Source organism: Pezoporus occidentalis, unplaced genomic scaffold (genome assembly GCF_034315485.1).
Source record: "Pezoporus occidentalis ecotype Australia unplaced genomic scaffold, CSIRO_AGI_Poc_V1 ctg149, whole genome shotgun sequence".
NCBI lineage: Eukaryota > Metazoa > Chordata > Aves > Psittaciformes > Psittacidae > Pezoporus > Pezoporus occidentalis.
Window position 1 is genome coordinate 2,754,862 of NW_026913305.1, and position 16,086 is coordinate 2,770,947.

General features: G+C 49.1%; 1 protein-coding gene across 3 annotated transcripts in view; it reads left to right on the forward strand.

Moving 5' to 3' along the window:
• Positions 1 to 14,120, forward strand: part of SRGAP3 (SLIT-ROBO Rho GTPase activating protein 3) — a 115,849-nt gene extending 101,729 nt beyond the window's left edge. For 2 of the 3 annotated variants that reach the window (XM_062610776.1, XM_062610777.1), the window contains exons 16-22: positions 2,234 to 2,339; positions 2,634 to 2,861; positions 4,031 to 4,110; positions 6,183 to 6,363; positions 6,920 to 7,069; positions 7,435 to 7,762; positions 10,082 to 14,120. In XM_062610776.1, coding sequence (XP_062466760.1) covers positions 2,234 to 2,339; positions 2,634 to 2,861; positions 4,031 to 4,110; positions 6,183 to 6,363; positions 6,920 to 7,069; positions 7,435 to 7,762; positions 10,082 to 10,498 — 1,490 coding nt within the window. In that variant the 3' untranslated portion in view covers positions 10,499 to 14,120. The remainder of the gene's footprint in view (positions 1 to 2,233; positions 2,340 to 2,633; positions 2,862 to 4,030; positions 4,111 to 6,182; positions 6,364 to 6,919; positions 7,070 to 7,434; positions 7,763 to 10,081) is intronic. The other variant, XM_062610778.1, reaches the window with a different exon arrangement.
• Positions 14,121 to 16,086: the final 1,966 nt, after the last annotated feature.

Consider the following 16,086-nt stretch of genomic DNA (forward strand, 5'->3'; position numbering starts at 1 on the left):
AAAAGGAGCTGTTTCTGCACCAGTTTTATGCCCCAGACAGGGATTTTTAGCCTGGCTTGCAGTGCTTGCCCCAGCTGCCCTCCCCAGGGTGCTTGCAGCAGCAGAGTGCAGAGCCTGTGAGGGCACAGCCTGCAAAGAAGGGGCTGGATCCCCTTCAGTGCCAGGAAATGTGCTTGGTGATGTGATCTGCGCTTGCAGATAGGCTTGTGCTTTGGAACCATCCCTATTTAATGCCAATTTGCACAGTTTATTAAGCTTTTGGGTTTTTTTTTGTTGCAAACATCATCTGTTAATTTTCTGAACAGTATCCTCTTTTCTCTGTTTTTTTCTCATCTTAACAAGAATTTTCCTTTTTCTCATCTTTCTTTTCCTGCTGCTGTTGCTACCTTGCAATTAAGGATGGAGTTTAAATGAATTAAAGTGCCTTGTTCCCATTAAAAATCTGACCTTAAGCGCATCTGACTTTCTGCCACAGAAATACAGGCTGTGTAATTGGTGTCACAATCCAAACAGATTGAGGAAGCCTTCCTTCTTTGAGAGCCACTGCTCAGTAAAACGCCACCCTCGCCGTAAGAGCTTCTGCCTCATTTTGTCATTATGGTGGAAAGGTTAAATGCAGCCATGTGATTTGGGCTCCCCAGTACAGTGCATCACAGAGCCACCCTGATTCCCTGGGCTCCTGCTAAGGTTATTCTGAGCGAGCTTTTTGCAGCAAGTGCTGCTGCATAAGTCTGAGGGCCTCTAAGTGTCTGCGGAAGCTGCCACGCTGATGTGATGGGGAAGCCAGGCTTGCTGGTGGCAGAGGAAAGGCTGGTTTTCCTTTTGCTTATGGGGGACTGAGAGTTTGTATGGATGTGTTTCTCAAATGCACATGAGAAATAGATGGATTTGCAAAGGTTCATTCAGAGGTGTGCCAGTGTCGTACAGTGACTGATGATTGCTCTAGTTCCTCTGAATTCCAGGCAGTTGAAACATTTTGCTAAGTGACAAAGGCAAGTGCTTCGAGACAATGTGTTCCTCTGGGTTTCAGAACAGATATCTATTGCTGAGGCTCTCTATCCAGTTTCTATTTGTTTATTGTTTTTTTTAACAAATGTCCTTTTAAGTAAGAGCAAGCTGAAGAAGTACAGAACGCAGCAAGCAATAACAAGGGATAAATGTGTTCCTCAAAAGGAAGAATTGCCAAAACAAAATACTATAAAGATTCCCATCTTTATACTGAAGCCAAATTTCGCTTGGAATTTTGAACAAATGGCAGCCCAGCCACATGCTGTCAGTGGATTTTGTTATGGCTAGCAAATGTCAGAGTTTGAGCCAGCACAGTAAAGTAAGCATCTCTTCCACACGTCTGAGGCTGACTGCTCTCAGAAAGCTTTGGTACTGTTTGTCTGCCTTCTATACAGTAAAAGCCAAAGGACTGATTAACTACATAATACACTAAGCAGCTTAAAAAAGCAGTACCTTGGGGGCTGCAATGTGCTGCCAGCTGCTGCAGGACAGCGCTGAGCCCCCTCAGTGGGTTGGTGCTGGAGCTCTGCAGGTGAAGGAGGCTCCTGAGCAGGGGCTTTCACATCCTCCTCATGTGGGGCTTCAGGATGATGAGGGTGCAGCACTGGGGTCCCAGGCGAGTGAGCTGGCACTGGGAGCAAGATGGCTCTAAGTCACCTTCCTTCCTGCAGGAAGAAGCTGGTTTGTGATAGCAGCTATGGGCTTTGTGCACTGCTGTGGGGAGAAGTGAATCTTGAAGTGCTGACACAGAATCAGTTCCAATTAAATTCCTAGTGGGAATTTAATCAATGGGAGACTGGAGCAGAAAGTCTCAGAAGGACCTGATGCCTAACCCGTGAGAGTAACGTGAATAAGAACCTCATTTAAAGATCTGCACTAGAAATGCAGTGCTCCATTTTCCAGTGCCGTGGTGACTCAAGCTTTTGAAGAACAGAGTAGTTGTTGAGGAATGAACTAAATAATTCATAAACATTTTAAAAGTGAAACTGTGGAGATGTCTTTATTTGCTGTTGAACTGAATCTGAATGTGTGTGTGAATCCACCCACGGAAGAGTGCTGTGCCTGATTCTCTGCTTGCACCTTAGTGCCAAACCAGTGGATTGAATCCGGAAACAGGCTCTTTTCCTTGCACAGTGGGCTACTAGATCTGGAACAAGTCCCTCTGGTGCTGTATTGCCTGGTCCTGAGAAGGTTTAAAGATGTGTTTTCTATCCATGTGTTCCAGAAATCGAGAACCCAACTGAGAGAGTGCACCAGATCCAGCAAATCATCATCACTCTGCCTCGGGCTGTCATCGTTGTCATGAGATACCTTTTTGCTTTCCTTAATCAGTGAGTTTGGGTTTTGTTTTCCTCTTTCACCGAGTTTCTCTTTGCCTCCCTTTTTTTTTTTTTTGAGGGCTCCCCTGTCTTTGTTGCTCAAGTCCTTCCTGGTATTGCCATGGAGAGTTGTATTTTGCTTCTACATGGGCCTTGCCTAGCCACAGCTGTATGTCTGGGGAAGGTGAACAGCTCAGTGATGATCACTTTCTTGGTGGTAGGGGTTTAGTGGTGGTGGTGCTGGGAGGTTATTCTGAGAGAGCAGAGGAAGTCAGCACCATGCCTCCCTAATGCTTGTGCTTGCAGCTTGTCACAGTACAGCGATGAGAACATGATGGATCCCTACAACCTGGCCATCTGCTTCGGACCCACTCTGATGCACATTCCAGATGGGCAGGATCCGGTGTCCTGCCAAGCCCATGTCAATGAGGTCATCAAAACCATCATCATCAACCACGAGGGCATCTTCCCCAGCCACAGAGAACTGGAAGGACCTGTCTATGAGAAGTGCATGACTGGAGGGGAGGAGTACTGGTAAGGAGTGGGGACAGGACTTCATTGGTTGGAGAACTTAAAGCTAGATCCCCTGCTAGGGTTATCTTCTGGCATTGTACATCAAGAGTGAGCCTGTGACAAAATGCAGAGCTTTGGCTTGATTCCTGGCAGACAGAGAGCTGAACCCAGCTCACATGAGTGTAGGAGAAGGGATCTCGGGAGCAGATCCCTAAGAGGATGGGGTGTGAGGAGAGCTTTAGGGACATTTAGACTTAGTCTTCAGGGCAGCCCTGCACAGTGCAGGGGTGAATTTGCCCCTCTGCAGAAGGGGCATGCCTTTTTGCATTTATTACTGTTAACATTATGAATTAGGGGTGCAAGTGACATATATTTGATATGCTTGTGCAGTTTTACACTGGTTAAGAATCTTACTCCATACAAGGCTGTCTGCATGGTTCATAGTTATAACTCCCTTCATTAAAACTAAAGAGGATTTTGCATACCTGACCAGTTAGTCTCTACCTAGATGTATCAGTTTTACTTTTGATGTTAGCTTTGCTAGTTAAAACAGAGTAGGCGGTTTCAATGAGTATTTCTTTTTTCTTATGCTGACTTAGGAGAAACTCCCTAAACAAGCTCTCACATTAGAAGTGGTTAATGTGGTATTAACATTAAGTTATTGATGATGATTTTAACATTGATATTACACAGGTGTCTGGAGGATGCTGAAATTCTAAACTGACACCCTGATCTGAGTTTCAACAAACCTGTATTTATAACAGACTTGAACTGATTTGTGTACAAGTTTTACACATTTCTGAGACCTAATCTTCCCTGACACCAATCACCTACCACCATCCCTACTGATGCAAGCGGAGAATAAAATGCTAAAACCCACTGTGAATGAGTGAATGGAACGTTTTAACTTGGTATCACTTTCTGTATGTTTTGCCAAATATGAGTAAGATGCTTGAGCAACAGAACGTGGTGTTCTGGGCCTGAAGATTGTGGTGCGAGTGTCTGCTGTTCTCAAAGCAATTTCAGAGATCTACTGTGATTTACAATGACCATCAGTCCTATGAAAACTAAAGCCATAACTCTCTCAAGTGTCACTGTGGCCAGAATTTCCCCCAACAGCTTGCTTTCATTAAGTGCCTTAGGAACAGAATCTCCTTCTTTCTTTGAAAGCACGGTGTATTTCATTTCAGTGACAGCCCGCACAGTGAGCCGGGCACTATTGATGAGGTTGACCATGACAACGGCACAGAGCCACACACCAGTGATGATGGTGAGTATAAATGTGAGCAGCAGAAAATTAGGTCTGTTTTAGGAGAGCTGTGCCTGCAGGAGGGCAGTGTGCGCTTCAGTCCTGATCAGAATAGAGGCTGGAAGAGTGTCTGGCACTCTGGTGGGAGACAGTGGTTTTATGTGCTTAAGTAATGAAAATGAATATTAAAAGAAGTTGCATAGGATGCACATGGACCTTTGCAGTGGTCTCCTTCCATGGTGGGGTACAAGGATTAGTTTTCTGGAGCTGTTCAATGAGATTCCATTAATCTGCTATTTCCTGCCCTGACAAAATGCTGATGCTTTCCAAGGCTGACAGGGTGGTGGAGGGCTTGCTGGATGCAGGGAGGAGGGGAAGGACACAGCTGGGCCGGACAGCTCAGGACCTGCTTTCAGCTACAGACTGGAGACAACAGGACTAGGTGATGAAGGCGAGCAAGCTGCCACTTAGTCAATTTTATGCTTGCATGGTCACATTAATAGCTGTGATTGGAGTTTCTGGGTGATTAACCACGGTGCAAGTGTAGAGAAGAGGAGCAGCTTTATTTCGTGAATTTACATATTCCTTCTTCCCCTCTCTCTTGCCCCACACACCCTCCCTGATGGGAAACTCAACATTTCATCAGGGCTGTAAGAGCCCTCCTGGCTGCTTCCCCTGGACGTTTCCTTCAGGGCATTCCCCGTTGATTCCAAACACCCTGCCACTCCTATTGATGTGGATGTGTATTTTAAGGTGGTCAAAATCAGTCTGCTGAAGTGACCTCTCCTATCTCGCATGAGGTGGGGAATGAGGCAGGGGTCTCATGCAGCATCTCCCATGTCCTCCTCCATTATCTCCCCCTTTGTGTGGGTTTTGTCACTGAGTAGAGCGACAGATCACATCCTGATTGCTGCTGATGCCAAGCCTGTGGTTAGTGATAGCACAGACAGTGCTGAGCCAGTTTCCATACTTTAATGAGAACATGACAGATCATCAGGGACTGGTGGATTTGCCCTATTTTAGCTTTTTCATCGCCTGTCTGCCCGTCTCCAGGTGCGGTTTAAAATGATCTGGAGTCTCAAATAATCAAGGTACATTAACTGCTTGCTTGCTGGCTCCAATAGAGGTAGCTAGAGGTAGCTGGGTGGCAGCAGCCTGCTTTTTCACCCTTGTCTTGGAGCAAGGTGAGACAGAGTGCAGGACAGGGACTTCTGCCAATGCAGAGAGAAACACTGCCACTGCCTTGTGATTGCTGCAGTGCTTTCCCTGGGGTTCAGTGCTCCCAGCTGGAAACAGACTTGCAGAAGAGCTGGGCTCCTCTACAGGCTCCTGAATACCAGCAAGCTCCTCTCTGGATGCACCACCAGCTCCCACTGTGATGCCCATGGCCAGGGCCTCAGAGGTTCCTGATGTGCTCACAACCTCCCAAAGTGAAGTCCTCCTGCAGCCCACTTGAATTTCAGGCCCTGAACTCCCAGTTTGTGAATCCCTGGTGTTTGGTAGAGTTTCAATTAGAAGAGGTGGAGAAGTGGTGAGATAGAGTGCTGGAAGGTCTGCAGGTGTATTAGAGTGATGCAGAGCAGCTGCCTCGCCAGAGCCGGTATCGGCGTTTCTGTGGGCATTCCCAGAGGGGGATTCGTTACTCATCAATAATTCAGCCAAACTGTCTCCAGGATTAGGAAAGGAAGAGAAGGTAGGTGGGGCTTTGATCACAGTATCTGACAGAGCTTGACAGGATCCCAGTCTTGAGGATAATGGGGTTCTGTAACTAAAGATATCACTTTATAGGTAGAAAATGGGAATGTGGGTGGTGATGCCATATGCACACAGGGAAATTTCAACTACTCCCCATCTGGTTTGTAGCTTTTTGTAATTGCTGGTAGTTTGTGAGTCTGTGAGAAATCCCGGGAAGGCTGGAAGAACACAAAGACTTGATCAATCTAAAAATAAGATGGTTTGTACTCATTGAAAGATGCTCTTGGGAAGCTAGGGCAGCAGCATTACTGCCATGCTGGTGAGATGTCTCTAGATTTACTGTGCTCTGGGGACTGTTGAATTAAGTTCTTCTCTGTCTGTGCTTCTTTCCTTGTCAGAAGTGGAGCAGATTGAAGCCATAGCAAAGTTTGACTACATTGGACGATCTCCACGAGAGCTCTCCTTTAAGAAAGGGGCCTCGCTCCTCCTGTACCATCGGGCATCAGAAGACTGGTGGGAAGGGAGACACAATGGTGTGGATGGCCTCATACCCCACCAGTACATTGTGGTACAAGACATGTGAGTACAGTGGCATGTGTTGATCTGGGATGTTAAAATCACATGTCTTCACAAGGTTCACTTTAGCCACCTGAAATAGGTGGTCAGATTTCCCAAGGTTTAATGACTTTGGTGAGAAGTCTGGATCTGTGAGAAATCTGTTTCCTCAAGCTGATAAAGCCAAGCACTAAATACTGTACTTCAGTGTGCCTGAACCCCATCTGTCATTGACCCCCAGCTTAATACTGGCCTTGCCCCATGTGTACATTGATCTGGCACTGTTCAGTGTCCACCTGGCCTGTAGGCACATCCTAGGGTCCTTTACGGATGCCACTCCTACTGCAGGTACTGTATCTGGATAGATTAAAGTGGCAACAACAGTGCAGGGGGATATGGGGACATGATGTTTGCTCTTTCCAATCTCTGGGTGCTGTCTGAAGTGATGGCCTTGGTCCAGGCCTTTGTTAACAATCTCTAGAGCTGCTGGAGTGGTGATGTTCAGGTCTGTGTTGTGGCTGGGCCCTAGCCTGTCTCCTGGGGCAGAGCCCTGTTACTGATGGAGGTCTCCTTTTCCTAGGGATGATGCATTCTCCGACAGCCTGAGCCAGAAGGCAGACAGTGAGGCGAGCAGTGGACCGCTGCTGGATGATAAAGCCTCCTCCAAGAACGACATCCAGTCTCCAACAGATCATATTGTGGACTATGGCTTTGGGGGAGTCATGGGCAGGTAGGGAAACTCTTCTTCCTATGAACACAGATGTGGTTACTGTTGTGTGGGGAGAGTCAGTGTGTGGTGCAGGGCAAGGCAGACGGGAAGGCTCCAGTAAGCACTGCAGAATCATACAAGCATGGAGGGGGTTTTCATGTGCATTGCTAATGTAGTTCTTAACAGGTAAAGAAGGTACAATGCTGCCCCTTTCTTGGCACTGGCTAAAATGTCTGTCTTCCCTCTTACCTCAGTCTTGTAGAGCTGAAAGGCTGGAGTTTGGTTTGATCTGAGCTCTCGGAGCTGAGCGATTGTCTTACAGCATGCAACCAAATGCTTTTGATCTGACGGACGGTGACCTTAGTCTTGTGATGGATTCTTTGCAGAGTGAGATTGAGGTCTGACGGTGCAGCTATCCCTCGCCGTCGAAGCGGGGGGGACACCCACAGCCCGCCCCGAGGGATGGGTCCTGGCATAGACACTCCTCCTCGAGCAGCGGCCTGCCCTAGCAGCCCCCACAAAATACCTCTAAACAGGGGCAGGATTGACAGTCCCGAAAAGCGCAGAATGGCGACATTCGGCAGCGCAGGCAGCATCAATTTCCCAGACAGAAAGGCCTTGTCTGATGGCCACCCGCTGAGATCGACCTGTGGATCGACTAGACACAGTAGTCTCGGAGATCAGAAATCTCTAGAAGCAGAAGCGCTTGCTGAGGTAAGAGGGTTGTGAAGTGGCTCTCGGTGCCCAGGGATCCAGAGGTTAAAGTGTAAGTCAGTGGGGTAGTGCCGCAGAGCCCCTTCAACACACTCCAGAATTATAGAGCTGTTGAGGCTGCAGTGTTTTAAAGATAAAGATGAGCAGCCAACAGCTTGCCTGCTTTTCCAACTCTATCGGTTGGTCTAATAAAAGATGCTGCCTCCTTCCACAAACCGTGTTTGTTCAAAGCAATAGGCAGAAACGTTCGATCCACCACTGAAATGCGCTGGCAGCAGTTACCTCCCGCAGGGAAGGAAGCGCATTGTCTTCATCTGGCTCTCCATGAGGAGCTTTAAGAGGAGAAAACTGGATTTGCCAAATCAGAATTTGACTGATGATCAGTGTTTGGAGAAAAGGCTTCACGTTTGTTACGGGCTGTTGTAGCTACGACCTCAGAATTGTTAGACTGATCCCAACATGATGCCTCCAGCCACACAACATCATCAGTGTCACATTAAGCCATCGGTTCCACACTGCTCATTAAATGCATGTTACCTTCAGCATAGCGTGCAGCCCTTCTCTCTAGCACTGGCAGGAGGCCCCCGGCCAGCCATGGGTTATACCAAACCTGTTAACATCTCTGAGAATGGTCCTTTCAGGGAGCAGGTTTCAGAACTCCCAGCCTCTCAGGGACCACCTAGTTCAGGCACAGTCCCCACCAATGTGTGTGTCAGAGCCCTGGGTGCTGGCAGTGCTGTGGATGGGCTGTTCAGTGTCCCCAGTTTCAGCAGTTTGCTTCATGCCATCCTCAGGCAGGAGCAGCAGCAGCTGTGGGATGGTCACTGATGTAGCAGCTTGTGTGCCATGGGGTTAGGCAGGCTGTTGTGTGTAGAATCAGCTTCTTTTGGTGGGATAAGTAATGATGGTTGCAGAGATGAAGCACTCTGGCTGTCCTGTTTGCTTTTCCACCAGCCACGCTCCTTGTTTTCTTGCTCTGCAGCACGCTATCCAGCTTTTCTGACTATCAAGAGCTTGCGTTTGGCGTGATCCATTTACAAGTTACGGTTGTAGTGCAGTATGTGCCCTGAGGGTTGGCTCAGCTGGGGACCATGTCCACCTTGGGATGGGATAGCAGCACCCATGAAGTCCCCAGCAGCAGTGCAGGGCTGTGGAGCCTCCAGAGGGATGGGTGAATGCTGAGGATGGAGCACAATAGGCACAATTTTCTTGGGTTTTGGGGGGTTGCTTTTAAGCCTTGTGAAGGATTCTGACTCAGCTGATGTAAATGAACACTTACCTTGAGTCTGCAGGACTGCTGGACTTGGTAGTCCTGTGGCTTAGCTCTCAGAGGATATTTTCATTCGTTACCTGACCAGCCTAAAGGAATTAGAGCAAACTTGATCATTATTTCCTTTCTGCTGAGCCTCTGAATGCTCTCTGAGGCTCACCAAGCATTTTGTATGCATTCTAAAATTAAGGACTTATCTATCCTAGGAGAATGAAAAGAATTAACTACACCTGCTTTTTAAACACTTGATTCAGTTGCCTTAAATCACTTTGAGACGGTCTCTCTCTGACTCAGTGGCCTTAACTGAGTTAAGGCAGATTTAAGTGAAGCCGAACTGGAGCCTCTCCATTTCTGAATGAGACCATCAGTACTGCAGTTGTAGGCAGTTTAGCTGATTTACTTTAAAGGGACACGTCTAGCTGAGCTGGGTTCACCTTCTGGAGGGTCTCTGTGGACCAGACCCATGAAGGCCATACGCTAGAGACACAATGAGGGGCTGAGGCTGGTCTCACCCTGCTGCTTCCCTGCGTGCAGGGAGAATTCTTACTCTTCTATTTAGAGCAAGCTGCCATTGTGCTGCTTACTCCTCGTACATCTGTGTGGGTTTCTACCCCACATATGCCATTGCCCTGTAGGCACAGGTACAGCAGAGGTCCTGTACATCTTATGGAGGCTGCAGGGCCTTCTTTTCTGGGGGGAAAAACCAGCCTCAGTGCTGTGGGGGAGTGTAGAGATGCCCTGTCTTGTTGTGAGATGTGGAGAGGCTGGTGTTCACCCCATCACTCGTGGTGCTTGGGGTTTGCTGCCTTTCAGCTGGCAATAAAACTCCTCCTGACTTGAGAGACATGGGACACCTTTGTGCAGGCGGAAATGGGGCTTTACATCTTGTCCCAAGGCTCCTGCTTTGCCTGGAGGCTCTGCCTTAGGTCAGAGACAGCCATACAGACACACATGCCATGATGGGGTTGCCTCTCCACAGAGCGGGATGCAGGAGAGCAGGGTGGTGCTGTGGCTTGGTGCTGACATCCCTTTGTCGATGGTGTTCACAGGACATCGAGAAGACCATGAGCACAGCACTGAACGAGCTGCGGGAGCTGGAGAGGCAGAACACAGCCAAGCAGGCTCCCGACGTGGTCCTGGACACACTGGAGCCCATGAAGAACCCCCCGATGGGCGCCGCCAACTCAGAGCCTGCCAGCCCCCTGCACACCATCCTCATCCGGGACCCCGATGCCGCCATGCGGCGCAGCAGCAGCTCCACCACGGAGATGATGACCACCTTCAAGCCGGCACTGTCAGCCCGGCTGGCCGGGGCTCAGCTGCGGCCGCCACCGATGCGGCCGGTGCGGCCGGTGGTGCAGCACCGCTCCAGCAGCAGCAGCAGCTCAGGGGTGGGCAGCCCTGCCGTGACCCCCACCGAGAAGCTGTTCCCCAGCAGCTCAGCGGATAAATCGGGCACCATGTAGGCTGGGGCTGGGAATGCCAGCGCCTGGATGGTGGGAGCAGGGCCAGCAGCTCGGCAAAGCCTCGCTCTGCCAAGCGGGAAGTCACATCCGTGCTCAAGAGGAATCTCTCCTGAATGGGAACAAGTGCGTAGCCTAGGCCTGGTGGTTGATTGTACATACATGTGTGTGTGTGTGTGTGTGTGTGTGTATGTACATATGTGTGCACACACACCTCCCCATCCATACAGAAACACTTCCCAAGCTTGCAGCCCGACAGCAGGAGGAGGCGGTGGGTGTACGTGTTGGCACTGGAGAATACACGCTCTATGTAGAAGTATATATTAAAAAACAAAAGTGTACAGAATTCAGTGACTTTTTAAAAAAAGTAGATTTACCTCAGAAACTGGCTCTGAAATGTCCTCTAGAGATGCTGGGTTGAGTTGAGTTTTCCCCAAGGCTATTCGTGTGCGTGTGTGTGTGTGGAGGTGCGTAGCAGCTGTGCGTCGAGCAATACAAGCCAATCCTGGAGTTTACTTTCTGCATCTCTTAGCATTTACAAAATGGGAGGGTGGGGGGGAAATACAGTGGATGTTGTTCACTGGAGGCCTATGGAGAAGAGCTGGAAGTTCACAATTGACAGTGTGTGTCAGGCCGGCTGGAGCATCTGCTCAAGTGGGATCCTGAGACACCTTCATGTGCGCCGTGATGCCCTGGCCGGGAGCAGGGACACAAAGCGAGGCGTGCTCCATTGCTTCACACAGGGAGGAGGATGCTGCTGCTGCACTGGGGTACAGTGCTGCCCTGCCTACGCAGTGGGGTCCAGAGGCCTCTGGATTTCCGAATGAACAAGGACTAGTGACAAACCTGTGGTAAAGCAGAGAGTCACTTACACAGTTTTGAGATGCTTCATTTCCCTTTCCCCACACATTTGTTTCTTTATTTTTAAACCTAATAGTATCTCAACAGATGGGACTAAGTGGGCAAGAGGAGGCTTTGGTACAATAATGTTCCTTTATTTGAAGTAGCACAGCAGCACATGAGGGTCTTGATTCAGATTGCATCTTCTTGCATGAAAAGCATGAGCCATATTTGACCATATCAGATGCAGAACTGATCTGATGGGGTGGTATTTTGCACTTTCTGTACTGTACTATATAATACAACAGTTTGAATTTATGCAAAAGAATCTACATTTTCTTTTCCATCTGAACATTTAACCCAGAGAAAAAAAATATGCAGAAAGAGCTGGGGGTTGCATGGTACTTTGATAATCAAGTCTCCTGTAAGCGCTGAATTCAAGACACTCTGTGCTTCTCCTGCAGTTTTTTCTTCTACAGATTTCCATGCAATGACCCATGGTTTATTTGGTCACTTGCACATGACCATGTACTAACGGCTCCTCCATGTCCATCCTTTCTTCCTGCTATCTCTGATTTCTGCTGTTGTCTTGTGCCTGGCCAAAGCAGCTAGCGAGCCTCATCCAACAGTCGCTGCCCATGGTGGGTTTTTGTTCCCCTCTTCATCTTGCTCTTCTCTCGAGCACCACTGCAGCACCCAGCTTGCCCATGGCCAGAGGAGCGGCCTGGCTTCAGGAAGGCAGCGATGGCTGAGCCCATGGGTCCTGCTGCATCTCGTGTCTCAGCCAGGAGCTCGCCCTATGTTCCCCCATGTGCCAGACCCATCACAACCCCGGCGGGACCAGCCCGGTGGTGTCCCCATGCCAGTGCATAAGCATGTGTCCCTTCCTCCCTGCCCGGCTCTGTATATATTGCTGTACTTGCTTAAATGCTGGAAAGTAACTGTTAACATGTAAACTGTACAAAAAAATAGGCTAAGATTAGATGAAAGCCACTCACCAAATCTTTGCACTTAGTAGGTAGCTCAATGTAAAAATAAAACCCAGTAATAATAATAATGGTAACAATAAAAGGAGTGAAAAACAAAGCCGCAAAGCTAACCTTTCAGTGTACAGTGGGGGAGAAGTACTGTATGTAGTGATTCTGTCATTGTTCCTCCGTATAATGCTGTGAGGGGAAATGGTGTTTATGTACTTGTCTGTTAACATTGTTGACATTTGTAATTACCGCAATTGGTTCGTACTGATGTTTATTTTTTCCTCATGATTTTCCCCCTTCTCCTGACTTAGGCTAACCCAGAGGTCAACGCCTCTGTCATTTCGGGCAGCAGATGTTCAAACAGGCTGTCAGTCTGGTCTGGTAATGAACCAGCAAATGTGCTTCTAGGGGGTGGGAAGAAACCCATTTGGCACGAGAGCTGTCTGTTCGTTGCCAGCAATTCTATTTCTTTCTTTTCCATTTAGTTCCTGGAGAACATTCACTTTGCCAGTGTTCTGGTTTTTTTTATATACTTTGAAAGATGACTTGATAGCAAAACCATGTTTATGAGGTTGGGGTTTTTGTTTCCTCCCTTCTTACTTTTGAAGATGCGGTACGAGTTCCAGTGTCTTTCTATTAAATTATTGCCTTTCGTTTTCCTTTGGTTTGTTTTGTTGTGGGTTTTTAATACAGTTGTTTTCTTATCTTTAAGTGCCTTTTTGAGCACCAGAACAAATGCTTGGAGTTTAACGTCCTAGGAGCTGTACACATCGAGATTTCCTTTGTACAGTTGCGTTGTGCTGGGGTGATTGCTTTTAGAGTCCTTTTTTATTTGATTTGATTTCTTTTTAAAGACAAGAAAACCAGGACGTTTTGTTGGAGAATAAACTACCCCTTTTTAACATGCTATTCCAATTGTAGTTTTAACTACTGTAAATTTAAGGGAAGAAATGTATTTTTCTGTAAGCTAACTTGGCACAAAATTGAAACATGTTACCTTGTAGGAGTATCATAACTGGAACCTGCTCATGTTTATGAGTGACTGTACCCCGATCCTTGATACCTCTCTAAAGGTGTAAAGACTGTAGGCTTCAGAGAGCTCACAGAGCTTTCACTGTGACAACCTCCGGCCGCGCCGCTGCCGGGAGCGGGTGGTGGGATCCGGGACAACCAAGAGCAGGGTGTTCATGGAGCAGCTGTTTCTCTGCTGTGCAGAGCAAGTGCTGGCCTCCAGTTCGGCTCCCGCAGACCTTCCCCATCCCATGCCGAGGGGCTCCTTGGTGCTTGCCCACCCTCCCCGGGGCTCAGCATCGCCTTCGATGGTGCTGACTCGAGAGCAGCGGCACCCACGGCGGCCTCTTCTGCGTACAGACTCTTCATCAGCGCGTGCAAGTGTGTCGGTCCCCGGGTGGTGGTGACAGTGCACTTTCTTCCTTAGGCTGAAGTACCCCGGTAGGTCCTTTTTGTACACCCTGGGCTGTGTTATTTAACTAGCAGTGTTGTGGTTTTCATGGGGCGGCAGTAGATGGCCCGAGCCTGGTCTGGTTCCAAGTGGCTGGGCTGTGAAGTCTGGTGAGGATGGGTTTGGTTCTGCTGGGAAGCCGTAGGAAACCGCTGGCTGGCTGCCCTTTGTAACGGTCGTCCTCCTCCTCTGGTGTTGTCCCTGTAATGTATGGTGAGATGCTGTTCAGCTAGAGTGTCTGAGTGGGTCCTCTGTCATGTATGCTGATGATGCCATGTAGATGAAGCCACTGGTTGGGTGTGGACTCATCCCGTTGAATAAAACTGCTTAACTTTTCTCAAAAACACTGGCTGTGGTTTCAGAGTATTTGCTGCCTCTGGGAGCATTTGTGCCTGTACTTGTGCTCGTGGCTTCCCCATCCCTTGATCCGGCACCCTCAGTCAGAGGTGGCCAGGGTCCTGCTCCAGAGCCATTCCACAGCACCTTCCCCCGTAGCCATGAGCAGTGGCTCACCATGGCTGACGGCGTGTGTTCCACAGTTTCTGTTCAGATGAACCACTGTAGAGCACAGATTGCTCCTTCCTCCCAGCCCTGGGCATATGGTGAAAATACACAGGGAAGAGAGATGTGAGCCAATAAAAAAACACCCTGCCGCTTCCTAGGGGTTGTAAACTTGCCCATTTCCCTTGGTGTGCAGGAGCTGTGCTGAGCTGCACCAGCCAAGATTCACCCCATGTTTCAGAGGGACCATTGCTTCTTTAAAATCTTATCTAAAGTCCGTTTAGGTAATGAAATCCCTTCACGAGCCTCCTGCTGGGTTGAGGGCACCTTCGGGTGCGTTATCGCTTGCCCACAGAGCAGGCTGCCTCGGGTGGAGAAGGCGTAGGTGAGGATGGCAGCCAGGGAGCTGTACTCTACACCTGCTCCGGGGGGACCTCACCATCACCTCTGCCTACATCAGCTCCCCAGGGCCTCGGTGTGTCTGTGCCTTAGGGGAATTAGCAGCTGGATGAGGCTGGGGTGACACTGAACAGGCAGGGGGACCAGACTGCCCATGTCAGCAGTTCAGCATGTGAGTGCTTGCCTGCACGGGAGTGTGAGGTTAGTGTTGCTCTCAAAATGCAGAGGGCGGCTTTGGCAGTGAAGCGTTGCAAGAGCAGGCTTGCTTCCCGAGAGCTGATTACACAAATGTTAATTACCACAGGAGAGGGGGACCACAACACAGCACTCGTGTCCCTCCAGCAGCTCACCCCTCGAGCCTGTTAGTGCCCATAGGCTCTCCAGGGATGGAGATCTGTGGCAACTCCCTTATTCTCATGTCAAGTGTGGGTTTCTGTTAGGGGTTGTTCCTCTCCTCCATCACTGGTCCCCTGAGCAGCTCTGCCTCTACCTGCTGCTCCCTACCCTGCTGCTCCCCACCCTGATGCAGCTCCTCAGGACCAGGGGCTCTGTGCCTCCATCCTCTACCCACTGCTAATGACAACTGCCCCCTCTCCACAAACACCTGCTGAGCTGCCAGAGCTGCTTCCCCTGGACAAAGGGCAAGAGCAATTACCTCCTTCCAAAGGGAAGGGGAGAGAGGGATTAAGGGGCTGCTCAAGCCAAGGAGAGGAACAAAGTCCCTTCCTGCAGGGCAGCAGATCCCTGTTGGCACCGTGTCCCACGGTCTGGCCCCATTTACTTCTAAAGAACCAGCAGAGCCAGCTAAGTGGATGTGAAACCCATGGTGAGTGCAAGAGGGCATCGTCCATCACAGCCAACATTCCGCCCTGGAGGTGTCCATGTGGCACAGTCCCATGCTCCCTGCCAGCTCCCAGCAATGGCACCACCTCCCCAGTGGTCCCCACCACACTGGGTCACTCCTCCCCCAGCACTGTGCACTGGCAGCTTTAACCCATGAGATTTATTACCAGATAAAGCAACTTAATTAAACCGTTTCCTAATGCACACGCACTGCTGGTTTCATCAAAGGTCTGCCCTGCGTCCAGATTGTTCTTCCTCTGGGACCAACTCGAGTTGAGAAGGCCCCCACAGTGATGCTGGTACTTAATGAGCCAAATGAAGCCTTGGTCTGAGAGTAAATGTCAGCATTATCAGTAAATTGATGATTGATTTCCAGTTAAAACTCCCTGTTGCCCAGGACTCCTAACTAATACAGGGTCATGTTAAGCTATTTATCATTTCTTCTCCTGACAGCAAGGCTTTTAGTGCCAGAACTGGGATATCTATTGAATGGGCATTGGGCATGTTTAAGGTTGGGGCTCAGTACCTGTGCTGAGGTGCAGGCAGCTTTATGAACTTACATTCATTAA